The sequence below is a fragment of the Myotis myotis genome, unplaced genomic scaffold (assembly GCF_014108235.1).
Source record: "Myotis myotis isolate mMyoMyo1 unplaced genomic scaffold, mMyoMyo1.p scaffold_m19_p_12, whole genome shotgun sequence".
Taxonomy (NCBI): Eukaryota; Metazoa; Chordata; class Mammalia; order Chiroptera; family Vespertilionidae; genus Myotis; species Myotis myotis.
In genome coordinates, this window is record NW_023416316.1 from 36,425,959 (window position 1) to 36,453,914 (window position 27,956).

Consider the following 27,956-nt stretch of genomic DNA (forward strand, 5'->3'; position numbering starts at 1 on the left):
CGATGAACAGGTGACTTTGGGGACGCCTGCGCCTGTGAGACTGTCGCTTGACAGGCAGGACCAGGACATTTCGAGGGTCCTGGGCACAGTGTTGCTGTCAGGTGTGCCCTGGTGTGTTTCTGGGTTGTCACACTCTTCAGTCAGGCCCCCGGATGATTTATGCCCACCCCCCCGGGGCCCAGCGTGATCTAGCAAGTAGTAAGCACACAACCTGTCCTCTTAGGCCCCGGGGACTTGTGAGAAACCATGCCCAGTTCCCGCCTCCTAGATGGGCTCAGCTGATGGCGTGGTAGGGATTTTTGACCTGTTAAATGTACAACTCTGAAATGCCTGAGGAGAGACTCGTTGTGCCAGTCCCAGCGGGTCTCCTTACTCCCCGGTTACCGCAGAGAGCCGCATGCAATTGCGTGCAAGAGTGGCTGAGTGCCTTGGCGGTCGGTGTATTGATTGGTTTGTTCCATCTGAGATGGAATGACGTGCAGTCCAGAGCCTTTGGGGTTACAGATGAACTGGGGTGAGAAAGGGAAAGGAGGTGGGGTGATATCTCCTTTGGGCGGGGGGGGGGGGGTGACGGTCTGAGATGCTGTCTTCCAGTTGTTTTGAGGTGAGATAAGATGCCGGAGAGAGATGGCTGACATATTAGTTGTCTTAGTGATTTTTAGGGCTGACCCAGAAGAGCCTTGACCCTGGGTCCCAGGAGCAGAAACAGCCCCTGGTCCTTTGAGGTTCTGTGCTGTGTGTTCCCTGTACTTTGATGGGGACAATCTCTTACACACAAGACTCGGTATAATTCACTCATCCTTCCTCGGAACTTGCGTTTGCAGCCCACTGCTCCGTCCGCTCCTCCCTCACCTGCCAGTGGGGGATCCAGGGCCCCAGGAATTGGCAGGACACTTGATGGGGGGAGGGGTGTCTGGATAACTGTGTGGAGCAGAGTGCTCCCCACCCCCACCCTTGACTCATATTGGACCGAGGAGTGTGACACACCCTGTGTGTGTTGTTACGGCACTGACATTCTGGGGTTATTAGCTTATCCTCTCTAATAACAACACCGCGTTCGGGCTCAGATATGGGTAAAGGCAAGAAACTAAAATCTAAGAAGAGCTCAGAGCTGCTCCCACCTACCTGGCGGACCATGGGTTTTGACTGGGGAGACGGGGGTGAGGAGCTGTGGTGCTCCCACTCCTGGAAGGTGTGTGTGTAGGAAGTGGTACTGCAATTAAGGTCTGAGAAACTGGGACCTGGGAAGGTAGGAACAGAGGGTGGGGAACCAGAAATGAGGAGACCAGAGATGAGTGGCTTTTTAAAAACTTGTATATGAACCACACTAACCCTCACACCCCAGTCCAGTGATGGCAAACCTTTTGAGCTCGGCGTGTCAGCATTTTGAAAAACCCTAACTTAACTCTGGTGCTGTGTCACATATAGAAATTTTTTGATATTTGAAACCATAGTAAACCAAAGATTTATATTTTTGATATTTTATATATTTAAATGCCATTTAACAAAGAAAAATCAACAAAAAAATGAGTTCGCGTGTCACCTCTGACACGCGTGTCATAGGTTCGCCATCACTGCCCTAGTTAGTGAGAACGGCAGTCGGACAGAAAGCTCTCACCCTGCAGTCCTGGGCAGCTGATTGTGTGTAGGGGGGAAGGGAAGGGGGTGCTTTCCCAGGGAGAATCTGGTGGAGCACTGGGCTGCCCGCTGGGCTCTGGGTACCAGCCAGAGGGACTCTCTGGGCTGGACTGGGGCTGTCACCCTGGCAGCCACGGGCCACATGTGAAACCAGCAAGGCACCACTTCGTGTCCAGCTCCTTTCACCATCTCCCTGGGAATGCCAAGCCAAACACACACGTAGGACGTCTGTTTTCCGTGTTCTTCCTTTGGAGCAGCAGAAGTGGTGGTTCTGTTTGAGACAGGAGAAGAGGAAAAGCCAGATATGAGCTCAGAGTTTGAGAAACCTGTCATGTTTCTGTTGTAGCTGCTGAAACTGCTCCTGTAATATTTACTCCTTTGTGGTTTTTCAATGAAATGAATGAGTTTCTTTTTTTTAGGCAATTTTTTTAATTTAACTTTGTTGAAAGTATTACAGATGTCCCCTTTTTCTTCCACATGGACTCCCTCCTCCCTGCTTCCACCCCTCCCTGGGCCCTTACCACCCTTTTGTGTGTCATATATACATACATACATACAAGTTCTTTGGTTGATCTCTTCCCACCCATCCACACCCCCACCTTCCCTCTGAGATTCAATAGTGTGTTCTATGCTTCCATGTTTCTGGATTTTTTTAATCAGTTTATTTTGTTCATTAGATTCTACATATGAGTGAGATCCTATGATACTTGTCTTTCTCTGACTGGCTTACTTTGCGTAGCATAATAGTCTCCAGGTCCCTCCATGTTGTCTCGAAGGGTAAGAGATCCTTCTCTGTCACAGCCGCAGAGTATTCCATGTTGTAAATGTGCCAGAGCCTTTTTAGCCACTCGTCTGCTGATGGGCACTTGGGCTGCTTCCAGATCTAAGCTATTGTCAATTGTGCTGCTATGAACATAGGAGTGCATACATTCTTTCTGGTGGGTGTTTGGGTTTCTTAGGGTATATTCCTAGAAGTGGGATGGCTGGGTCAAATGGCAGTTCCATGTTTAGTTTTTTGAGGAAACTCCACACTGTTTTCCGATTTCAATTCCATGTACTCCTCTAGCCTAGGATTTCCCCATGAACTACAGACCATTTTCCCCACCCATGTCCTGGACATCTATCTCCACTTAGATGTTGGTGGCCGCAGATTCAGCATGTCCCCTGCCCCAGTCACACTTCCCTAAACCTGATCCTCTTCAACTCTTCTCCCTGTCTTCCCAGTCTTAAATGGCACACACTGTTCCCAAATTTCTAAGGGGCCCTGCTTTTTAAGGGGGGTGCCTTGTCAAGTTAGAACAGGCCCATCAAAATGCCCATGTTCCTGTCTGGGGAACTCTCCAGCCAAGCCAGAGGGAATATGCGCACAACCCTGAGCTTTGTAACCACAGACATTGGTAACAGTGCACGGGAAGTCCTCAACGTTGTAGCTAGGCTCTGCAACTTTAAGTGGAAGTACACTTCATAAACCAGGGCTTCCACCAGCTAAGTGATATAAACCAGAGTTCCTTCCTATGGCATCTCACCAACATTACAATAATATGTTTAACGAAACGGCATTATTCGAGGGCCTGTTGTACAAAAGTCATTCTTCTCCTATTTCAATACAATTTATTTAAAGAACAGGCCACTCTCTTCCTTGTTCATCTCTTCCCTTCAGGGTAGTTACCCCTGGAATATTCTAAGAGTCTGGGCTATGGCCGTCTCTCTCTGTCCATCATCCTCATTATGACCTATGATTAAATAACATTCCGGGTCAGGCCATTCTTATTCTATTATATTCAATTTACTTACTTATTTATCTATTTTTTTTTGCCATAATCATACAGTGTATATTTCTATACTGAATAAAATCTAGCTCTGGAAAGCCTCTTGATCAGAGTGGCAAAAATGACCTCTTTGAATGCCGAACCTTCCTGGTCAGTGGAAACTAAAGAGACAACTAAATGCACTGTGACCCTAGGCTGGGCAGAGAAATAACATTAATGGGACAATGGAAAAATTTTGAATAAGGTCTAAAGGTTAGATTACAGTATTGTATCTATACAATCTATGTTAATTTCCTGATTTTTATCATTATACTGTGGTTATACAAGCAAATCTTGTTTTTGTAGAAAAACACCACTGAAGTCTTTAAAGAGGCATTATGTCTGCAACTTCCCCTCATATATTCCAGGGAAAAAAGTGTGTGTGTGCACGTGTGTGCACACACACTTGGAGAGAAAGGGGGTGAATGGTAAAGCAAGGTAGTAAACCATTATTTGGGCAATCTTTTTTTTTAAATATATTTTTATTGATTTTTTTATAGAGAGGAAGGGAGAGGGATTGAGAGTTAGAAACATTGATGAGAGAGAAACATCAATCAGCTGCCTCCTGCACACCCCCCACTGGAAATGCACCCACAACCAAGGTACATGCCCTTGACCGGAATTGAACCTGGGACCCTTCAGTCCACAGGCCGACGCTCTATCCACTGAGCCAAACCAGTCAGTATTTGGGCAATCTTGAAAGGCATAGGTCATAGAGCAACTCTTGTACCATTTCCCCCACATCTTTTGCAAGTCAAATTATTTCAAAATCAGAAGTTTTTAAAAAATTATCTTGACAGGTGGGAGAGCTAACCAGGAGGAGATCTCCAAACTTGGAATACTTCTGGGCCCTCTGAGTCCAGTCTGTTCCAAACCCAAGTCCGATTGTTGGGTTTCTAAGGACACTGAGTTCTCCTCTTCCTTCCGGCCAGATTTCCCCTAAAGTCCTGTCACTTAGCAGAACAGACAGAATGTTTTCTTCTCCTGGCTGACCTCCCTGGTTACCTGAAAGCTCAGGTCTAGGTCTTTTCCCAGATTCCATCCTGCAGCAGCCTCTGTGGAAGCCTGCGTTCCTCTTTGATATGTCACTGTGATGCACTTTTTCTCTCTACTGAAGAGCGAGATGCCGGGTTGATCCACTGCAACATGTGTCAGTCAGGATAGAGTAGGTTATGCTGCAGTAATAAGCTGCCCCTGAAGTTTAGTTTACTCAACACAATAAAAGGCGATTTATCACTCATGCTACATATGCAGTCTGGTGTGCTAGGGGTTTTCTGCCCCTCCATTAACCAGGCTTCCTGAGTGACTGAAGTTTGTTTCTAAAAGAGACGAATGTTGCTTACACTTACACTTCACAATCTTACATTGTGTGAGAAGAGGTAGATGTATTTGTAACATCCCTGATGATTCTCACAGTGCTGCCTCTTAGCAGTTAACAGAGTGAGAGACATTGGCCAAGAGCATTTCCTCCTCTGAGACTTTCCTGCCCTTGGGCTCCCTGTCCCCCAGCTCCCAACTGTGACCGGCAGAGGCTTCCGTCCTGCCCTAGCATCCTTCTGCTATTGTTACCTTGTGATTTTGCCTGTTGGATATATTTTTATGAACGCCACAAATGCTTATTGGACGCCTACATCAATAGGGGGCACCTGTCCTTCGTCAGACACTGTCTCAGGTTCTGGGAGATAAGGATCAGTCGCACTTTGACTCTGCCCTTGTGGCGTTTCCTGACTGGTCATGAAGAGAGAGAAGAAAACAGACTCTTTAAATTTAGAGGGCAAAGCTAAGCACAGACACTGGACCTTCAGAGGGTGAGAAGAGACCACCTGATCCTTTTGGGGAGAGGGAGGTGGAGAGCGGAGGGAGGAAGTGGGAGACAGCCCTCTGCTCCATATAAATGCTGCCCAGGTTCTCCATTTGTCATTCTCTCTGGCTGAGAACAGGGCAGATGATGCCAAATGTGCCAGTGGGTGGAGTTAGAAGTAGTGGTTTCAGGGCTATCAATGTGATCTGTTTGGCACAAAAGAAATATTAGGCATCCGCTGTAATACTAAGGTTAATTCTACTTACGTTTGGGTAATACTTTATAAATCAGGTTCCCCTGAAAATCACTGGCTCCTTTTACAGATGAGGACACTGAGGCATATGACTTGTTGGGGTCCTTAAAGGTCCAACTGCACAACTTAGAACCCAGGGTCCTGATTCCCCACCCGGCATGTTCCACTGCGCCATCCGGCTGTGACCTTGTTGGAGACCCTGCCTGCCCGAGCATCCCGCAGTCGAGCCGTGAGTTATTCCCGCTCCTGTGATGGATGTGGTGCCGTCATGTTGATTTCATCACAGCCTCGGTCGTGCCTGAGCAGGTGACTCTAGAGCTCCCTGTTCTCTGGCTTCCTGTTGGACTAGTAATGAGAATGAGCAATGGAAGATAAGAGCAACCTTTCCGGGGTACCATATATACTCCAGGAGATCACAGCTGCCAAACAGATGCTCTGCTGACTCAGAGCTGCCAGTGAATAGCCAGCTCTGCGTGATGTAATTGCTGGGAGACTCTGCAGGATGCGAGAGTGAAGAAGGGGCCGGCTCCTCTCTCTTGGCAGAATTCTCTGGTCTGCTGCAGCCTGCAGCCGAGGATGGGATGCTGAGTCTCCGGGACCAGCACGTGGACATGTGAGGGAAGGCCAACCTTCTTATCATTTTCAATTGCTGAAATTTGGAAAGATATCTGGTTTTGTGCTAGCCTTCCATTGGTTAAATGAGATAATGTATGTAGAACCCTTGGCACATGGTAAGTGGGCAATACATGGTAACTTCTGTAATAGTAATAGTTGCAGTAATAATGAATTACTGAAATAACAGGGCAATAGCATTAGAGCAATGACTCTTTAATAATTATGGTAATTATATACATAATAACGGTACAGTAATCAGTGGCCTGGGGTGGGGGTTTTTGTCTGAGTGCTTTTCCCAGTGACACATGATAATAAAAAGCAGACTTGCCCTGGTGAAGTGGTTCAGTCGGTTGGAGCATCACCCATACACCAAAAGGTTGCAGGTTTGATTCCCAGTCAGGGCACATACCTAGGTCTTGGGTTTGATCCCTGGTTGGGGCATGTATAGGAGGCAACCAATCGATGTTTCTCTCTATCCCCGCCCCCCTAAAAGCAATAAAAACATCTTTGGATGAGAATTTTAAAAAAAGGCAGACTCCATCAGAACTCTCTCTACTTTCTTTCCACCTAGTTTTGCTATAAACCTAAAACTGCTCTGAAAAATAAGATCAATTAAAAAAATGTTTAAAGCGGAGGAAAAAGAGAGTAGATTGATGATAAGTTGGCGTTATTATTTTTCAGTTCTCAAAAGAATACACTCCTTTGTTGCTTCCACCCATTTCTTCCACCCCACCCTTGGTACATCACCAACAATGACAATGGTTATTTTTAAATTGGCTGTGCAGATATTCAAATAAGTAGCATGTTAAAGAGACAGTCAAGTTGTTAGTCCCATGATGCTCAGTTGGCCAGTGTTTCTCTATACGGAACTGGTATAACTGGCCTCCAAGTACTGCTGGGACTGAAAGCCAAAGGTGCTGGGTGTGTGGCTCCCTCCACTGAGTGAGGCAGGCACATCAGCTCCCCTCACCGTGCGGCTGAGCGGCATGGCGACGAGAGGGCCCCGCAGAGGGCCCCTACCCCACCCTAGCACCCAGGGAGATGTCCCTGATCCACAAAGCAGGGCAAGCCTTGTGCCCAGTGGGTTGGCTTCCTTTCCTTTGCTTAATAAAAGTTCTCTTTCCCTCGAGTAGGAAAATGCCCAGCTAATCAGAGAAGTGGAAGTAGACAGGGTCTCTGCGCTCTCCGAGGACCAGGTGCAGGCCATCAAGCAGCTCTGGCTGGACCCAGGAATCCAGGAGTGTTACGACAGGAGGAGGGAGTACCAGCTCTCAGACTCTGCCAAATAGTAAGTACAGAGCCTCAGCAGGCTGCCCCGCGCTCTCAGGCAAGCATGCTGCATGTACCTCACAGAAGCTTCCCACCTAAAACCGTCAGTCTCCCCGTGGATCCCAGATTTCTCTCCTTGCCCATACCCACCTGTCCCAGCCATGTCCCGAGCCTCTGTCCTTTTCAATGAGGCGAAAGCAAATGTGGTGTTCCCTTGGTGGAACTGATCTCATTTGGGGTGCTGAAATGATCTTAGAGGAGGACTGCATCTGCTTCTGGCTTCTACTTTCCTCCTCTCCACACCTCTTTGCCTTCGGAATTCCTGATCAGTAGACCCAAGGTCCAATTACCCTAAAATCTAAAAATCAGAGTTTAGATCTCAATGCTATAGGCCGGCAGTGGCTGGTCATGTGCTGCCCTCTAGTGGGCAAGACCCAGGGAGGAAGTTCAATCTGGGAGCTCTTGGTTTATTACCAACTTGCAAAGGCCTACACACTTTTTTTTTTTTAATCCATAAAGCTCAAGTTTTAAATGTTATCTTTAGAGTAAAAAAATTACATAGGTCTGCATGCAAAGGGTCCCAGGGAGATGACCAGAATTTTATTTTCTTAAGAATTTCCTGAGGCAGTGCCTCAGCCAGACAAATCACTGGACAATCTGAATCTCAGTCCTTCAAGAGATGATTCCTGCAGCTCAGCTCTTTAACCCTCGGACCATATCACCTTCCATCTTCTGAGGGCTCCAAAGTCCTTTCCCGAGACGTCCCTTTCCCTTCAGGTGCTGTCATTGCCCTCGGAGCTGGTGTGTGTGTGTGGGCAGCGGGGATGCACTCCCATCACCTGGACCAGGCAGTGAGCAGGAGAGGAAGCTGAAATCTTACCTTTGGGGTTGGTCCCAGGCTGAATGTTTAATCCATTAATCCAGGTTCGCACAATTGATCTGAGCTCAGGAACATTTATGTGCAAAGCAGGAAAGGAAATGCAAGGAGTCCCGCTAAGGTGTTGGAACTTCAGAAAAGAGGCAGAAGGAAGGGAGGCAGTTTCCCAAAGAGGAGGGCAGCCTGCGGGTGACAGCTGGGAGTCAGGGACAGCCTGGTCGGCCATGGCATCCCGGCATCTTCCTGGACACAGCCTAGCATCACTTGCTGAGGCTGTTGATGTGGATCCATTTGGAAAAGACCCATTGGAGGCACCATAAAATTCAACGGACCCCTGAAATCTGGGGCAGCAAGTATAAGAAGAACATTGAAAGTGACTAGATTGGTGGACAGAGTTGCAGCAGACAGTTGCCCCGCCTTTGGAACTGGGGAGACTAGAGACATCTATGCATTTTCTTAGGCCAGGTCAGTGGTTGTCATCTGCTCTGCTGGTCACGTCTGATTATTTGGACAGGTATTCACTGCACAAAATGTGAGGTGTACCTGCCACGGACCAGGCACTTTGGTGAGGGTGGCAGGTACAACCAGTGCTCTCTGATGTCAAGGAACATTACTTACACCTGTCTTGTTTCTGGTGGAACTAGACATGTGTAAATAAAAAAACTACATATATGGAAGTCAGTGACGATTAGCCTTGGGGTCACTTATTGGGACACAGGGTAGTTTGCAGTAGGCTGCTGGGCTCGGAATCAACTCTGTCATTTACCAGGGCCTGAGTTAGTTGTTTTACTCAAAAAAAATTTTTTAAGCCTTAAAAAAGGCATTTTTAAGTGCCCTCTTATTTTACCTCAGAAAAATGATATACTGTAAGCTCAGGGATTTCATATATGGCAAAAATAACCCAAGACAAGTTTTGGTTTATTTTAATTTCCCCATGTAACAGGAAAACCTTTCTCATTGTTATTTCGAACTTCCTTTTGGCCTGTTTTATGCTTTGTGTTTTCTTAAAAACTCCAGTTCACTCAGCAAAGTGCCGGAGAGCAGCAGCCTCAGCCAATGTTCTTGGCTGAGGATGAGTGTGGGAGGGGAAGGGCCTTGGAAGGCAGGGGGTTAGACTCTACTTCCTCTTCCTCCGGCCAGTGATGGGCTAGAACCAGTTGGAAGTGATAGAGTGAGCCACAGGCTTCCCGAAGGCTCATGTGGGATCCTTTCCACATTCCTTCTGAAACAATTGCAGGAGGGCTGGCTCTCAGAGTCATTGATGGACCCCAGGAATCTGAGTAGGGGTGGCTCTGAGCTGGGGTGACTTCCTGGAGTGGGATGAACACTTCTCCATTCTGTAAAATGAGTCTCAGCTACTTGTTCTCTGATATTGCAGTTACCTGACTGATATTGACCGGATCGCCTTGCCGTCATATGTGCCGACGCAGCAAGATGTGCTTCGTGTTCGCGTACCCACAACTGGCATCATCGAGTATCCGTTTGACCTGGAAAACATCATCTTTCGGTAAGAATGTCCCCCTGGTACAGTCCATTAAGAATTTGTGCAGGTTTGGAAGTCCCCCAAAGGGTTCTTATCTTTCAGGGCAATGGGCCCTCTCCATCACAGGGTTTTTAGAATTGTGGTTGGTGTCAAGTGCTAGATAGAGAGGAACCCACCTTTCTCTTCACCCTGGATGCTGCCCCTTCTTCCCTGTAAAGATGTAAGTGCCCTCTGTCCCATTTGGGAAAGATGTCAGGGGTCAGGCAGGCCTTTGCACGTCTATAGAATAGCATGCACTTCCGGAGGGCGAGGGGCCCTGTCTAAAGGGATGGCTGCCACACAGGGACACCAGCCGCTGGGGGACAAAATGCAGGCTCACTGTGACCAGATCCTCCAATTAGATAACAAATGTTCTAAGTGAAACAGCTGGTATTTTAAATGTTAACTCAAAAGCTCTTCAAAACACTACGTTGGCCAAAGAGAATACATCTACGTAGCAGAGGCCTGCCTGACCCCTGGATGTAGCATTCAAGCGTGGGATCGATCCTATGGCGACAAGGCCCTGCAATCTTTCCCATGTGCAACAGAGGGCACTTACACATCTTTACAGGGAAGAAGGGGCAGCATCCACCGAATGGAGAAAGGATTTGTGGATAGAGGAAGGAGCAAAGGCCTGGAGGAAGCTGAGTGGACCTGGAAGACTGGCTGCCGTTCTGCCCCTTTGGTGGCTGGTGCCTGGCCCTCCAGTGCGTAGAGCAATGCCCAGGGGAGGCCTGTGCTTTCTGCCTGGACAACTGCAGCTTCTGAACCTGAGTGACCTCTGCACCTGCTTTCAGTAACGTCACTTACACTCCATCCTCCCCTGCTGGGAAACGCCTGGTGGTTCCTCATTGTCGAAAGCAGAGGTGCTCAAACCTTTCAGTCTCAGGACCCCTTTTCACTCCTGAAGATCACAGAGGCAGCCAAGACGTACTGATTTCCATGGTGGAATGAGCACGCCCTCCTCCAGAGCCACGAACCCAGCCTTTGAGACCTGTGTTTCTGTTGGACAGGATGGTGGACGTGGGTGGCCAGCGATCCGAAAGGCGGAAGTGGATCCACTGCTTTGAGAGCGTCACCTCCATCATATTCTTGGTTGCGCTGAGTGAATACGACCAGGTCCTGGCTGAGTGTGACAATGAGGTATGCCAGGTGGGGAGTGTGGGGTGTGGAAGACAGAGACCTATTTTTATAGTTTGCAAAAAGCCAGCTGGATCTGCCATTAGACTCTATGCCTGATGTTAAATTGTCTTGCTACACAAAGTATAGTGTGTGGACTAGAAGCACGGGCGTCACCTGGATGCTTGTTAGAAATGTAGACTGAATACATGAGAATTTGCATTTTAGCAAGGTTCCAGGTGATGCCTGTAAACACGTAAGTTTGAGGATCACTGACCTGGAAACCTGGTTCTTACACTTGGGTGCCACTGGAACTCCATGGGTACCTGACAGAGAAGCCTGGTGGATGGAGTGTGTGGCCTGAGCGTGGCATCTAATCGAATGTGCTCCAGCGGTGGAGCCTCTCAGCCCTGGCTGCACACTGAAAGCCCTCGGGGAGTTTTGAAAAAGTACCATCCTTTGGACCCCACAGCAGAGATTCCTATTTCTGGGTTGGAGTTGAGGTATCTTTTCCAAGTCCCCTAGGCATGCTCATGTGCAGTCAGAGTTGACCAATGCTACTTCTAGCAAACTTTACCTGAGAACAGGCATTCCCACCTGCAGGGCCTCCCCTAGTCCCCAGCTGGGCTGGCTGTTTGGGGGCCTCCTGGAAGGCACGAGCTCGGGCAGCTGGGACTAACCCACCCCGCCAGATGTTCAGTGCCCTCCACGGGGTCCACTACGCTGCCTGGCCAGTGATACTGACCACCACAGGCACTTCTCTGTGAGAATGGGGCAGTTTCTGCAGGATACCCTCATCCTCCCATCGTCTTCCCCACTACCTCTTGACCCTGTCGAAAAATGCCTCTTGCTTCTAGGGCATGAAAGTAAATCAGTCAAGAGCTCTATCCAGGATTAGATAATAACCATGAACAAATAATATCTTGTGTTTCTTGAAAGCAGAATTTTCTCTAAGGAGTACAGTTACATTAGCTAATTAGTGGACGATCAACCCATTTACTAGTGTCATTGTGCAAACAAGAATAGAAGCTTTAGCTGCCACTTAGCTCTTCAGTGGAAAAATTTTTTTAAAAGGAAAGTCCGCGAGTTATCAATAGAAAAAATTAGCTCCAAATTTGTCTCAGGAAACGCAAAAGATTAGTCAGGTGGACAAGAACTTCAGCCTGATGTGCTAAAATAAAACTGAACATTTTCTCCTCTCTTAAAAAACACAGGTATTTGGAGAAAAACAAAGTGGTTGCCACTCTAGACTCTTCCCTCTGGTTGTAGACATGAGTTGCATCCTCTCATTGTGCTGTATAGGCATCATTGTTCTCATATGTTGTAGTTTCTTAGGGGTTATTATTGATAAGATCATAATAAATTTTAAGCTTTAAAAGCAAGAGGGATTTCCTGTCTGGCAATAAATTCCATATCTTAATCCCTCAAAATATATTGAACAGGACTATGAACCCATGTTTCTGAGAGTCGTGGGAAAACAGAAACTTATGGCACATCCCTCCCAAGTATTTCTATTGAGCATAAATTTAGATAAGATTTGTACATGCCCTGTCTGCTCTCCATAAATCAGGAAGTTACTATTTTACTGTCCTGCATAATTTCCACCAGGTCCTACTACTATCCAGGCTTGGGAAAGTATTTAAATGTTGTAAATAAGTATCCTCACCCATACATTAGAGACCCCGCTCCCCTTGCCAGCACACCAGTATCACCTGCATGGGACGTGTGCACATGTGCGCTGGGCCCCTTCTCTCCGGCATTTCTAACGGTGGTGGCCCTGCTGAAGAGCCAGTCTTCCTCTCTTTGTCCCCCGACTTCTGACACAAAGTGTGGAGGCTACACCCAATAGAATGGGTGTCCCAGGGCTGACGCTGTGAACAATCCTAATAATGACACATAAAACTTCTGTCAAATCTGAGCAAGAACCTTCCTTTTCCACGTTGCACAAAAGCCTTTCTGATACCTTACATGTTAATTTGTGCTAGAGTTGAGGGGTGATTAGAGAGGGTGGGGATGGGGGTGTTCACCAGCTCTGGCAAGGACAGTGACCCCCAGACTCCAGCTGGGTAAGGGGGAAGAGGGATAGAACCAGTGATGTGACATGTGTTCCAAGTACTGCTTTTCTTTCTAGTTAACCCTAAGTGCCTCTTTCTCTCCCTTAGAACCGCATGGAAGAGAGCAAAGCCTTATTTAAAACCATTATCACCTATCCCTGGTTTCTGAACTCATCCGTGATTTTGTTCTTAAACAAGAAGGATCTTCTGGAAGAGAAAATCATGTACTCTCATCTAATTAGCTATTTCCCAGAATACACAGGTAGGTCTCCACCTTGCTGACATTAGTACCGAGTTCTAATGGCTCCCAGGGACTAGATGATCTGCCTCTAATGGACTTCCTCACCGTTCCCACCTCCACACATGCTAGCCCTTTGCTAACTCCAGTTTGTTCCCCAGCTCAGGCAAGTCCTCCAACCCTCACCCCATCCCCAGCAGGTGCACCTCCCTCTCTCCCCAGTTGGCCAGAGCACCTGACACTTCTTATGAGTAGGTTAAAGTGTGGCAGCTCCTTTGCAGACACAGGGTGGACACTAGGTTCCTCGTCTACATGATCAATACAAGGCAGGGGAGTTCATGACCCACTGCTAATTTTTGGTACCGTAGGTCTCAAATATTACTAAGTCTGACATTGATATTTAGAGGAGCAGTGTTTTAGAACTCTCCTTTTTCCTTGTACTGTGTTGGCCATGGAGTATAGCACCCACGAGCTTTAAAATCAGACATAGATGCCTAACAATGTTAGTTCCCATATTCTCCCTCTTCCCTCTCCTAACTTACTGCTGAGTTAGTAAGAGTGATCTCTCTTCAAAAGGGGTCCAAGTCAGAAAGCTAACTTGGGACACTGTGCTTCAACACATTGCCTCAAATACAAGTTTTAGGTACCAGGGAAACTATTTCCTAGAACTAAGATAGCTTAATGAAAGATCCCAAATAAGAACAAGAGGACAATGGAATTAATTTGGGGGGGTACCTGGTGGTGAGTGGCATCTTTCTTCTTTATCCCTCTAACTGTGCTTGGAACCAGGACCAAAGCAAGACGTCAAAGCCGCCAGAGACTTTATCCTGAAGCTCTATCAGGACCAGAACCCTGACAAGGAGAAGGTCATCTACTCCCACTTCACGTGCGCCACGGACACGGAGAACATCCGCTTTGTCTTCGCTGCCGTCAAGGACACCATCCTCCAGCTGAACCTGAGGGAGTTCAACCTCGTCTAAACGCTGCTGCCCACACCTCGCCAACCAGAGACGGGATTCACCAGCCCCTCGCTTTCCTTCTGAGAGCTTCTGACATGCGCCATCCCAGCCCCCTGGGGCACTACCGCACCAAGTCCGCCCTGCAGACCACAGGGACAGAGATGGGCCACGGAGCTTGTAAGACATTTGAATTTAGCAAAACTTTTTCAAAGTCTTGATTCCAAAATTGTTTTTATATTTCGACTTGTTAAGATTTTGTGTAGTGATTGAATTTGAGGTTTTATAGAATTTTTTTAAAAGCCATCATAATTTACTGTTTTTTTAAAGAAATAAATTTAAGTGTGTTTGTTAATTTAGAGATCATGCCTTGAAACCACTAGAATTAATTTGCATAACTTTGTTTAAAAAAATAAGTTTTAAGCTTTTTTATTATAGCTTGTAATTTTGAGACCATTTTAAATTGTTTTTCTCTCTTTATGCTGAAAAGTGTGATGCTTTTAACATGCTACCAAAGATTTTTTAAAACGGTTATTTTTTGTGTGCTAACTTTTTAAGTCAAATTAATGACTATGTTGGTATCTAATTTGGTTTTCCACATTTGGATCACCATGAAGCCAAAGCTGACATAAGGTAAATGGGCTCCACATAGCACCCATGTTATCCTGGTGAAAAGTGTATATGACCAGGCCTTATAAACTTATGAAATGGCTAAAAGCCCCAACTGTTTAACCAATGTAATGTAACCCTGCCAGAGGTCTGATGGCCATCACAGATGTGCTGTCTGCACCACGTGGGCCGTGCCTTTCTGGGGAGGCTAAGAATACACCATTCTGCCATTAGCATTGTACGTTGTGTTTCTTTGAGCTCATGGTTCTGCTCCTAAAAAGAAAAATGCTGTCACCTAACAGTTAACTACTCAGAAACTTCCTACATGTCCTTGTGGACGAGGAAATGTAATTTTGCCCCTACCTTCTTGGTTTTGGGCTGGGACCTGTTCCTATAATAGGAGAGAGATTAGCAGGAGAAAAGATTAATACATGCCTGCCTCCTGTAACCATGGGAGACACCCAGGGAAACTGAGTCACTCCCTGAAAATAGCCCAAACCATTGTTGGTGGGTGGGAAAGGCCTGTTACCATGAAAAGCACAGTAAACGGGGTAGGGTTGCTTTGCAGATTTAAGTTGGTGCCTTCTATGAGTTTCATCTACTGTAGAGTCGTCCTCTTCCAGGTATGGAGAGGGAGACACCCTTACACATGGACATTTCTCTTACAAATGTCAATTTCCTCTATGAAAGGGTCCCTACTTCTACATTTCACAGTTTTCCTATGTCTCCTATTTCTTAAAAATAATCAGCTCAAAAAAAACCCCTTATGCCAAAGCGGCATATTCTGGGTGGTGCACTCTGCTCCCCTGCAGTCTTACCTCTGACCCTCCACAGGAAACCAACAGTCCAGAGGCTGAGCTGATGAATAGTTAGGTTGTGTCCTTGGATGGGTCTCTTAATCTTGAGAAGAGGTCTGTTCAGTTAAATGGCTGTGTCTCATTTCAGGAGGCAGTGTTGCAGGTGGGCTCCCGAAGTGAGACCTATAGGGTGGGAGCACTCAAGATATTTAATAAAACGTGTTTCTGTGGAAACAAAGGGTAATAGTTGGAGCAATTATAAATGCATGCTGAGCCAGTCATAAGGTCTTTAGATGAAGCATCTTTTGCAGTTTGAATGTCTCTGATGCCACCGGGTGTTCTGTCAACTTTCTGAGTGGCCCACACAACAAGCACAGGGAGTGTCCAAACAGGAGTCATTGGCATGATTTCTAGGAATTTCATAAAATTTGTTCTTAGTGATTCTAAGTCAATAGAGTGGGGGGAAAAATTGGAAATGCTAATTTGTAGAGTTGTAGCCAGATTACCTGAGGAAACTAGAACTCAGGATCCAGCCCAGTTTACAGGTAGAAAACGAAACCTCAGACAGTTAGCAGGACTAGAATCAGACATCCCAAGATGCGTTATAGTTTCTACTGAAGCATCATTTTTCTCTCCATAATCATTATCCCCATGTTTACCAAAGATAATTAAGTACACTAATTTGTTTGCAAAATAAATCTAGTCTTAATAAACTTGGTCTGATGGTTTACATAAGTGCAACAAGAATAGTGATTGACCAGATATAGGCATTTAAAAATCTGCTTTGCTGGAACTTTTCATAAGGAATCTCAGATAGGACTTTTTAAAATCCTCTCAAGGCTAGGAGCCAAGTTTGGCCTCAAACTTCACCTGCAATAACCTATACTATGTCTGGGTTATTTCCTCTCTTATCAAGGTCCCCAATATATCCTGATGCTCCTGCACCTGCCAGGAAGTGGCCATCCTTTCTTACCCGATAACGCTGACAGCAGCCCTATAAGCAAGGTGCCAGGAAGCTTTTCCAACGGGCTTTATTGAAACTCCTCAACACTGCCTGGTCATGCATGATTCTTGGCACATTTTCAAATGTGACGTTCTAGTCAAAGCCTTGGTACTAAAAACAATGTTTCCAATTGTGTCCTTTTACAAGGAGAACAGATTCTTGTTTAACTTGTGCAAAAATCTATGTGTTCATGAAAACAAGAATACATACTCAGATTTTCCAAATTCTGGGGGAATCAGGGAAATGAGTAATTGTTTCATCTTGTTCACAAAGGTGTACTTACCAAATTGCTGTAAGTCATAGATAGTTTAGCAGAAAAGGAAAGTTTCTTTAAACCTGAAAAAACAAAACATTAAAAAAGTTATAAAAATTATAGTCATCCTTATTCTTTCATTCAGTCCTAGATAATAAATTTGTGTTGATCTTGATATTTTATGAGAAGTTTTTTGAATCCACTTTTTCCTGAGAATTTTCTTGGTTAATTCTTACCCAGTTCAGTGGTATGATCTGAAAGTTATCAGAAACCTGTCCTTTTCAGAGTCCTTTCCATGAATCTCCCTGAAGAAGAAACACTTTTGCAAAAGCAAAACAATACTTTCTATAGATGGCAAATAATTTAAAAATGGCCATAGTTAAAGAGCTGAGGACATTTGGTTGTTTCTGTGAAATACATTTTATGAAAATACCTAGAGTTACAAGTGATAACATTATACTAGGGCATATCAGATTTCCAGGAACTTCATACAATTTCTGGAACACATTAATAACATGTTTCCCTACAAATATAACTTAAAATATTTTTGCATTACTTATGTACCAATTCTGCCCATGTTATACAACAAAAGCCTAATTAGTATCTTTTTTTTATTTTTTCAAGGAGAGAGTAATCTGAGATGTTCTAGGGATCCTTTGATATGTTCCAAGTTCAAAGTAAAAAAAAAACTTAATATAGAATTTGATTTTTCAGTTTTTCCCCAAATATCAGAAGTTTTGGATACTTGACAGTAGGATCATAGACCATTATGAAACAACTAGAGGCCCAGTTGCATGAAATTCGTGCACTGGTGCGGTCCCTAGGCCTGGCTGGTGATTGAAGTGCAAGCATCTGGCATGGAAGGGCAGGTCCCAGCTGACCTCTGGGCCCTGGGCAGCACCTGGGCTCCCAGGTGCCTGCATGCCCCCCCTCCACCTGAGTCACGGTGCCCGAGTCCCCACATGGAGATGTGGTGAGCGCGGCCGGACTCCGCGAGCCAGGGAGTAGTGTGGGCCTCTAGGCCACCCAGCAGTGCTGCACGGAAGCCGGGTGGGCAGTATGCTCTCTCCTGGTTTGCCTCGCAGACCGGCTTCTGCACGAGCCCACAGGGAGCCCAACTGGTCCCAGTGGCTGCGGCCCAGCTCACCCAGAAGAGGCCACGCGGGTGCAGGGCAGGCTCTTTGTAGGCGCCCGGTACCTGAGCGTGGGGATTACCCCAGCACACGAGCCCTGGCGTTCAGGGGGAGGGTAGTTGGGGAAGTAAGAGTGAGTTGGGCAGACACCCTGCATTCTCACCACACCTCTGTCCCTGTAAACCCCGCCCCCAGGTAGCTGGTGAGATGTCACAATCCCTTGCTCGGGCACCATGGGAAGTTGGTCACTGCCACCCACCCCAGTTCCCCATCCCAGTCCGGGGCCCGGCCCCGATCAGGAGATCAGGGCCTGCTGGCCATCACTGCTGGTTGCCACCTGCAGGGCAATTGATCGAGGCTGGGCCCCCCCACCTGGCTCCCTCAGTACCTGGGAGTTGAGTGGTGGCCCCGCCCCCTGCTGCCACTGCTGGTGGTTGCCGTCCGTGGGGCAATCAGGCCCCCACTCATACCCGCCTTGGCCTGGCACCGCCCACTCACCTGATCCACCATCCCGCCTCAGTCCCGCTTTCGTCAGGGCCCATCGGGGCTGGCAGTGCCTCCAGCGCTGCATCCCGACACCTGCCATGTTCCGCGCCGCCCCCTAGTGGTTAGTGCACGTCATAGCAAGCTATCAAACTCCTGGGGGAGAGGACAATTTGCATTTTAGGCTTTTGTTATATAGGATACTTAATTACCTATTTATCCAAAGTGACAATAAAATATTTTAAAGGCAAATAAAGAAAGTTACACAGTTGTGAGCAAAACTTAGCTCTTATTATTGAGAAGACTTGGTTTTCTTAAGTAATCAAAAACCGGGTGATAAAGATAACATAAAGCACACAATCTATACTAATAAAAGGGTAATATGCTAATTAGACCGGGTCGACAGGCCATCTTCTGGACGTCTGATTTCCTTCTGGACAAAGCCATGGTGGTGGGTGCCGAGGCAGAGGCAGTTAGGGGCAATCAGGCCAGCAGGGAAGAGCAGTTAGGGGCGACCAGGCTGGCAGGGGAGGGCAGTTGGGAGCGACCAGGCCGGCAGGGGAGGGCAGTTGGGGACGACCAGGCCAGCAGGGGAGGGCAGTTGGGGGCATTAGGCAGGCAGTCAGGTGAGTGGTTAGGAGCCAGTGGTCCTGGATGTCTGACCAACCAGCAGTCGAACATCCCCTGAGGGCCCCAGATTGGAGAGGGTGCAGGCCGGGCTGAGGGACAACCCCCCCCCCCCCGCCCCATGCACGAATTTTGTGTACCGGGCTTCTAGTTATTTTAGTAAAACACAAAATCTTTGCTTTCTTAGGCAAATTACCTAAAAGTGGAAAACCCTTCACAATCTTTTATCAGGAGCAGACCAATAGTCCAAGACAATCCTGTGAACAGATGGAAGAAAATAAAGTTTCAGTTTTACATTAAGTACACTACTGATATTAAAGCTTATCTTTAACACTAGATTGCCCAAGGAAGTCATTTTGACTGCTTTTTAATTTCAATTAGAAAAACAATTATGTATATAAGGACACAATGTCTTAGAATTTTGTGACTTTTTGTACAACATATAAATGTGTTTATTAATAATTGTAGTTACCTCCCCCCTCCTTCATTTCCGGTATATATATATATATGTGTGTTATACCTATATTGCCCAAAAGCAGTTATTTTGACTGCTTCAGAAATTTTAAATAATCAAATGACTCTTATTATTGAATTGAGTAAATTTCTTATATGACCAGTTCGGCTCTGTATTGAAATAACAGTTTTCATTTTTTTTTCGATTACCGTCACATGATAACATACAAGTACATGATAAATTGTTGATACTTGATAAGTTGCAGTTGCTCAATAAGCTAAACTAGTACTTGTTATTCGAATCTTTATGCAGTGATACTTGTTCTAATAAGTTGTTTATTTTATTTCTTTTGCGCCCTAAATTCATGAAAGAAATGTCGCATAGAAGTGAGTTATTGGAAAAGCTAAGGAACGTAAGTGAAGAGTGCTCCGAAATTATTCTTTCACGATGCAGTCATTTTGACTGCTTTTGGGCAATATAGGTATATACTAAGGGCAATATAAGTTAAACCCTTATAATAAATTAATCCCACTTTAGCTACCTTAATAACACAAGGTTCCCTCTCTTACTTCCAAACTTTCTATAATCCATTATTTTGTCCTTTATCCTCCTCTTTGCAATTTTGAAACAGCTGGTTGTACTTCAGGAAAAATTACTCTCTTTCCCTTAACAAAAATTCATCTCTGTACCTGGTACATTTTTTAACCAAAACACATCTTACTTTCCATGCATACAGAGATGTTGCCTTTACTAATTCTACAGTTTTAATTACATATAATAATTAGAATTCCCAACCTTTGAAATCTTAATTTCTATTGAAAACCAAGAAGTTAGCAATTTTGAACTGCTACACACCATTATGTAAATTGGCAAATTTCTTAGCATTTCCTAATTTCTTGAAGCATATGCTTCTTCGTAGTACAATTTTCAATGTGGCACAAGACATGTTTACTCACAGACCCAGAAATGTTTAGTTTCTTTGTAGTAAGAAGCCAAGAGTAGATGAAACTATATTCAGTAATTCATGTTTTAGTACTTTATCTTATTTGAAAGTGATCTACATATTGAATGAATTTCCATCATTTAACTTAGCAAAATTTTAAGGGTTCAAGTTACCAAACAGATTTGGAAGCTATTTTTAAGTAGACATGTGTTTTGAAACTTCCTAATTATTTAAAGTTCATTGCACTTACATCTATTTAATTCACTTGGTCTTAAAAATCATATTTAGATTACTCCTAAAAATTTCTAGTTTTTTTTTCTTCAGATGAAAAGGAAATTTGTATTTCAAAGAGTTGGCTCTCAGGTCCTAAAGAAGATGGGGGTAGAAAATTTACATCTCAAAACCACAAAGAAAGTATCCAGTTTTCTCTAAGGAGTTTTGGTGTTATTTCCTATTTGACTAATAAACCTTGGTGGAATAAAAGTTGTATGTCTGCATTATATCCAATTCTGAGAAATCTGAACACATGCTCATTTGATTTAAACCAACTTAATTTATAGAATATTTCCCCAGATCATTATATTAGAAACTGTTTGGGTTTGTTTCCATATTTCTGAGAATCTAGAAATACTTATTTCATATAAGTGCACATTTTTAAGCCAAATGAATAGAACTATTTTACAAATTAATTTTGCCATACCATCTGGAGGTAGAAAAATATGACACATTGACAATATACATATATAGACATATATAAATGTATAGACAGACACACACAGAGACCTTATTGCTACTGTTACAAAATTTTAACCATAAATCAGGTATATTTCCAAGTATTAGGTATCTAGCGTCATTACCTTTTAATTTTTTCCTCTTCTTAAGGGCAGGACAATTTGGTTAGCAGTGACCCAATCTTTTACAATGTCTACAAACATTGGTTTCTACCAGTCCCTGAACATTGCCTTCCAGCTGATCCATTTCCTGATGATTTGTAGGAGGGTCTGGGAGACATTCCGGTCCTCTGTGAGGGCGTTTCCCTAGGAGCTGCCTGGCTTGTCTGCTACCTACAGTATAATCATGGGTGGGATGAACACCCCTGAGCAGCCCATCAAGGCTCCTGTGAGTGGGCTTGTGAATGGCCACTGATCTCTCTCTATTCTAAATCTTGTAGGATCTTCTGAAAGTGTAATTTCATCTTGTTATGAAAGTCCCTAAAGTTGGATGCCATATCCTTTCATGTCCTATTTTCAACTTGTTCATTCCATAGGTACAAATGTTTAGAAAGCAAGCTCTCTAAAACATTAAAATTTTAACTATAGAAGTTTCTTCAATTTAAAGGATCCATTGCCTAGCCATTGATAAATAGGATCTTTGATGGTATATTAATTTCAATAGCAACTCAAACCAATAAGCCTTTTTATGACTTAACCATGGACACAAGAGGCATTCCTAAAGAGGATGCAAAAGATGCAGCCCTCACAAGATCCAAAAGTTCACTCCCAGAGACAAAAAGGCCCATTGTGGACCGGGACCCCATAAGACGTTGTAAACTCTCCGGAGAGCTGGCACTGTGGGACCAAGAGGATGCTGCTTACCTTGTTGTGTGTCTGATTCCCAGCCTATTCGGTTGGCTGCTAGAGACAAGCCCATACTGGCATCTTCCGGCTGGTGGAGACCACAGAGTATTCTTGAACTGGTCAAAAGGCCAAGTTCTTAAGACATAGATTAAGACAGGAGGAAAACCTCATCTGGCCTATGGTTTTCCTCCTTATGACAAACAACACAAAAGACAGAGATAACAGAAAACATCTCTGGGAGGGGAGGGATCAATAGAAAACGAGTGTATAATAAAATCTTTACCAACATCTATACCCAAGGGACTAGTTCATATAAATATTGTTTCCTGCTTACCTAAATGATGAGAAGGAACGGGCAGATGATTTTTCCCGTCCTCTCTCCATGGGGCAGTACAGAGATTCGGGAGAGCAGGCTTCTTATCCTTGGCTGCTTCTGCCAGTGTTCCAGGGTCCTGTCTGCAGGCTCCAGAGCAAGAGTGGCGTCTCAGAGGGTCCCCTCATGAGTTGCCAAACTGTATGTGAGGAAAAATGATTCCCCCCCTACCCTTTTAGGTCTTGACCCCATCCCTGCCTAATAAAAGATTAACAGGAGAAAAACAGAAGTTTAATAAGTACCCCTGTGCTATATATAGGTTGATCTACCTATAACTCCTTTATACATGAGAGATACCTGGGAAAATTGAGTAACTCCCCGAAAATGGCCAAGCCATCTCCTTACTTTCTTCAGCTAAAGACACAAGAAAGATGTTGGCTGGGTGGTGGTGGGGGCTGTGGGGGCAGGGGGGAGACCAGTTAAGGGAGGTTACTGGGAAAAGCACAGTAAACAATGGTGAGGTTGTTACGTGGATTTAAGTTGGAGCCTTCTCCACTGGTAAGAGTTTCTTGATTTAGAGTCATCCTCCTCCAGGTACAGAGGGAGACACCTTTACAAATGAGATTTCTCTTCTAAATGTAAATTTCTCTTACAAAAGGATAACTTCTACTAGGTTTTCAGAGCTGTGTTTACAGTTTCTTAAAAATAATCAGCTCAAAAAATCCTTAGGCCAAAGAGGCATATTTTTGAGGTAGTATATTCTGCTCCTTTTCAGGGCAAGCCTGCATTCATTCATCATGTTAATGTCGGAATTCCCTGACTAGCTGGCTCAGAAAAGAAGAAGCAGAGTCGCCTGGAAAGTGCAGAGTACTTCACACCAAAGGCCCAAGATATTTCTGCTTTTTACTTGAAGGTGTGTGTGTGTGTGCACGCGCGCACACACACACACACACAAGCACATCAGGTGGGGTTTAGGGTATCACACGTACTATCTCCAATCAGTCTACAAGACATACCCAGATTAGTGAGGTGTGCTGTGGAACAGTGTGTCGGTGTTCCCGGAATGGTACTAAGTCTTCTATCAGCAGTTAGGGCAGCTGGGTTCTCATTCTGCTGGAGCTCTTCCAAGTGGGAGGCTATTAAAGGCAAGAGCATCAATGTTGGGAGAGACAGGAATTATGCTGATAGCAAGAGATCCTACTGTCGCAACATTAAGCTTTATAAACTTCAAGAAATGAATACAAATGCAACAGTTTTTGTGAAACCTAAGAAACTGATGTAAAAGTTTTATCTGGAATAGTAAAGGCCCAGAAATAACCAGGAAAATTTGCATGAGAGAACAAAGATGGGAAAATAGCTCTTAAGGATATCTAGAAACAGAAACAAGAAGCAAGACAACGCTGGGTACAGGGAGGGGGGTGGGCACCATGCACTAAACATCATGAACTGCTTCTGATCGCCCAACTAACAGGAAAGGGGCTCAAAAGAATCAGTAATGAGAGGAATTCAAAAAATTTAAGGCACTTTCTAGCATCAAGTTATTGTTATTTTTAACTTACCTTTGGCTGACAAAGCATGCAAGAAGATGATGGCTTTTGATCACTTGTAAGTGCAGGAGGGCTGTCAAATAAATCGTAACCAAAGGTAGTGAAGAATCTTCTTAAGGAAAAGGCTGAACTCTCCATATCAAAGGTGAATTAACTATTTCTGTCAATGTTAATTCTGCAGGAAGAAAATACCCTCCTAGCCCTTCTTTCAGAAGATACTCATTACTTATTGCGGAAATGAGCCATTTGAAGTTTTCTGAGGTTGAGAGGCACAGTCTTGATGCTTTCAAGCTTTTAGCCAGCAACAATCATGCTGGGCTGGATGCTGTCGCTGGCTTTGACTGAAAAATCAGGACCTTGGCAATCTGTTAGATGTCCACACTTATTTAGGCCCCAAAGAGGGTAGGGTTTAGGTAGGCAAGGAAAAGATTATTGGTAATATTTCTAGTTTGATCCAGTTAAGGAAAAACAGAGGAGGACTGAAAAACCAGAAATATTTATTTGACTTAATTTATTTAAAAATGATATACATAATTAAACTGGGCAATCACCTGACCAAGTAATTTAATCCTACCAATAGCAAGAAATAATTATTGTTTAGAAAAATTAGTCATTAGTGAGCATAGCCAACCAAAGGGGGGAAAAGGACATTAATTTCAAAAGGAAGAACTTCATTGTAAACATTTGTGTTTATAAACTATCTTATCAGAATGCACAAAAGCAAAGCAGAGACTGTGTAACAGGCAATCGGGCCAGGAGCCCACATAAAAGGGATAGGGAACACAAGAGTGAAGGAAATACTGCAGATACAGAAAGAGCCATTTAATAAACAAATTATCATCATCAATGACTGTATTTTACCAAAGAATAAGCATTCCAAAGAAGCACTATTTGATTAATACAAAAATTAACAAGTTTTAAAGTGCACATTCCCTGAAAAATTCATTTTTATATGTAATATACATATTTACATCCAGATATGACTATTTAAAAAAGTCTGTGACAATCTATCTGACCTTGCAACAAGCCCCAGATACAATTTCTGATAGTTTGTGAGTATGGATATGAAATTATTGCCATTTCAATGTCATCTACATTTTCACTTGGATGTTTTTCAGTCCCCAAATTGGTAACCTTGGGGTAGCCAATGGGATGCTGGTGGTATGATAGCATATTAAGAAACGTTGAGGTTTTCCAACATTTTCTACTTTAAGTACAGTTATGATTATTAGACTTTTTATTATATCACTCACACAGGGTTTCTTGTTGCAAGGACACCCTTAGGAGAAACACATTATTAAGGGAGCAGAGCAATACTAAATGAATGGTGCTCAGTGACAGGTTGACATAAGTCTATCATAGCAGGTGTTAAACTATAATATAATTTGTATTTGTATAAAGTAAAAAGAATTTAAACACACTCCTAACAATCGATAAAATTTGAAGTTACACCTCTCATAGAGCTCTTCGGGTAACCAAAATTATCTTTTTTGGAAAATGTCATAATGCTTTTTAAAAAAGAATGAATTTGTAATTCTAAAGTAAAACTTTAAAAAAACAATATAGAACAATTTATTTTACAAAGGAGGCAATAAAGTAAAAATTGTTTCAAGTAAAGAAACATGAAGGAGGTTTGTAATAGTGTAGGACTGTCCTACTTTGGGCACATCATGAGAAGGCAGGATTCTTTGGAAAAAACAATGATGCTGGGGAAAACAGAAGGCAGCAGGAAAAGAGGAAGAACAAGTAGGTGGATTGACTGCATAAAAGAAGCCATAGGCAGGAGTCTACAGGAGCTGAGCAGGGCTGCCGAGGACAGGACACTGTGGACATCACTCATTCAGAGTCGCCAGGAGTCAGAGCCAACTCAAGGGCAACAAATCACATAAGACCCAGTATCTTCTCAGTACGTGTGCTGAGCTGCTTGAAGGAGAGCCCTGAAACAAGTACTACTTTATACCAATTGTGGCAGAAAAGTACGGGGGGGGGGAAATCTGCACTAATAGCTGCACTAACAGCCAATTATCAAAAATGTAGATAACAAGAACCATAAGAAATTTAACAGATTAATGCCCACTTGATTAGGTTAGCATTAGCAGGAAGGCATCATTTCAAAGGTGAGGCCAAGAGGGTAAATGCTTCCCTTAAGAATATGGAAAGGAGCTTTAAGTGATAAACAGGGTAGCACCGAAGAAAATCAGGATGAATAAATTGTGTATTGAATACTGCATAAGGAATGCAGGTTAGCTACATTTCCTACTTGAATCCCACAGAAATGAGGAAATCTAATTATTTTCAGCTAAATTGCATTGGCATTTTTATAGCACCCTCCAATGAATGAGCAGTTTGGCCCCGGAAGAATGTAGCCTATGTATACTAGCTCCCTATTTTTAAGGGCCTTTGCTACCTGCATGATGAATCCGAGAGAAGGTAGTTGAAGCAAATTCAAAGAAGAACCTCTGTCTCCACTCCTAGCAAAATGCTTAGTAGGAGGCAGGCTGAAATGCATCAAGTTAATATCCTGTGGCCTTTTGGGGCACTGTTTGTGGATCGAACTTTTCTATTCTTTTTCTGGTCCCACTGATGCCTGGTTTTACACACCATGAAAGGAAAACATTTTATAAACCAAAACAAGAGCTATCCCATATTCTCACTCTAGAGATCAAGAGCGCTCACAATCTGCAGACTCCCTGAGTGGTGGCTCTCTGAGCCTATCTGAGGTCAGGCTCCACACAGTCCAAATGTTTCAACAATCACTGGCCAGCCTGCACTTCCACTTGCAATGGCCTCAAGGTTTTCATTTTTGTTTTAGTTTTGTGTTTCTTTAAACTGCAATTCACAATAGGAAATAACATTTTATATTGTGACCTAGTATACACAGTATATAGAGTATTTAACAATGTTTGATCTTGCTCCATGCACAGCTCTCTTCTTTTCTATTCCACTTTTGAAATACTCAGGGCTTGAGCTGTTAAATTGATTTCATGGACCACTAATGGGTCAAGACTTATAGTTTGAAAAACAGTGCCCTTGAGGATGTTGGTTGATCTTGAGAAAAGGTAAAAAGTAATGGCCCTGGAACCTAAACAGATTTCTCTGAATGGTGTTGGCTGGCACACAAAACACCCACCCTACATGGCTACTTCCACTTTCATGGTGTTCAGCACACACCCTCCAACTTCTACCGGCAAACTGGCCCAGTACCTTCTCCCAGTCTTCCTTATACAGGGGCTCTGGCTTGGCCTGAAGGGTCAATGGATGACTGGATAACTAAGGTGCAGAAAAGTCAGCACTGTGTCTCCTCATTGTTTACCAGACAGAAATAGGACGCTCCTTAGAGGATATTTCCATGGGTGCATATGTGTTCACTGGGATAATATCACTGCTACCCCCGTCAGAAAAAAAATGAGAGAAATAATTATGATAGAAAAAGTTAAGAAAAATTTCTTATTAATTTGAGGCCACAGGATAGTTGGAATGGATTAGGACTGTAGAGGAGAAAAGGGCCAGGGAAGGGACCAGAAAGTAACTCAGCTGTATATACAGATGATGGGAAAAACCACCCGGTCTCACTTGGGAAGGAGCAGCTGACATTCACACTGTAATAGGGGAGTCTTTGGAGACGTGCACATGTTCTTTGGTTCAGAAAGTTATTTTATAGAAGTGAGGAAATCACAAGCTTCTTTTTGTACCAGAAATCAACATTGCTATTTCTAATAATCACAGCTTTCTGGAGAAGAGTTGGCAGGAAACCGAACTCTGCCTTGGGTTTTACACAACAGTCATGGACCAGAATATATGCTGGACTAGCATTGAGGTCCTGGAGCCACAGCTGACACATAATACAAAGAAAGAACTGACCTAAAACTCAGGACCTCATTCCATAGCAACTACTAAACAAGTTTAACATTCTCAACAAGCTTAAAACTTCAAACTACCGAACAACAAGGTTAAAGTTTTCAAATAGAAAGACATTAAGTGTAGTAAAGTATAATTCAGGGCACTGTTTTCAAATATAATAAGATTATAGACTCTGTAACATTCAAGAAAAAGAATATAGAATCAAA

At 44.0% G+C, this 27,956-nt stretch overlaps 1 protein-coding gene and 1 long non-coding RNA gene across 16 annotated transcripts in view; one reads left to right on the forward strand and one right to left on the reverse strand.

Annotated features, from left to right (window-relative positions):
* Positions 1–14,995, forward strand: part of GNA14 (G protein subunit alpha 14) — a 140,311-nt gene extending 125,316 nt beyond the window's left edge. For 2 of the 3 annotated variants that reach the window (XM_036330777.1, XM_036330778.1), the window contains exons 3-7: positions 7,249–7,403; positions 9,640–9,768; positions 10,797–10,926; positions 13,065–13,218; positions 13,984–14,995. In XM_036330777.1, the coding sequence (XP_036186670.1) occupies positions 7,249–7,403; positions 9,640–9,768; positions 10,797–10,926; positions 13,065–13,218; positions 13,984–14,174 (759 nt within the window). In that variant the 3' untranslated portion in view covers positions 14,175–14,995. Of the gene's footprint in view, positions 1–7,248; positions 7,404–9,639; positions 9,769–10,197; positions 10,669–10,796; positions 10,927–13,064; positions 13,219–13,983 lie in introns of those variants that run through there. The other variant, XM_036330779.1, reaches the window with a different exon arrangement.
* LOC118667439 lies at positions 1,494–27,742 on the reverse strand. 13 transcript variants are annotated; one of them, XR_004971259.1, is made up of 14 exons: positions 23,902–27,742; positions 23,359–23,478; positions 22,048–22,492; positions 19,252–19,312; positions 18,444–18,584; positions 16,843–16,895; positions 15,578–15,739; positions 13,930–14,150; positions 12,615–12,785; positions 10,594–10,909; positions 9,644–9,748; positions 8,265–8,444; positions 7,535–7,742; positions 1,494–1,909 (listed from the first exon to the last, which is right to left on the reverse strand). It is a non-coding gene; the product is annotated as an uncharacterized LOC118667439 (long non-coding RNA). The 13 variants fall into 13 exon arrangements; XR_004971260.1 differs by lacking the exon at positions 1,494–1,909 and adding an exon at positions 2,333–6,149; XR_004971261.1 differs by lacking the exon at positions 1,494–1,909 and having other exon boundaries at positions 7,400–7,742; positions 22,048–22,117; positions 22,364–22,492.
* Positions 27,743–27,956: the final 214 nt, after the last annotated feature.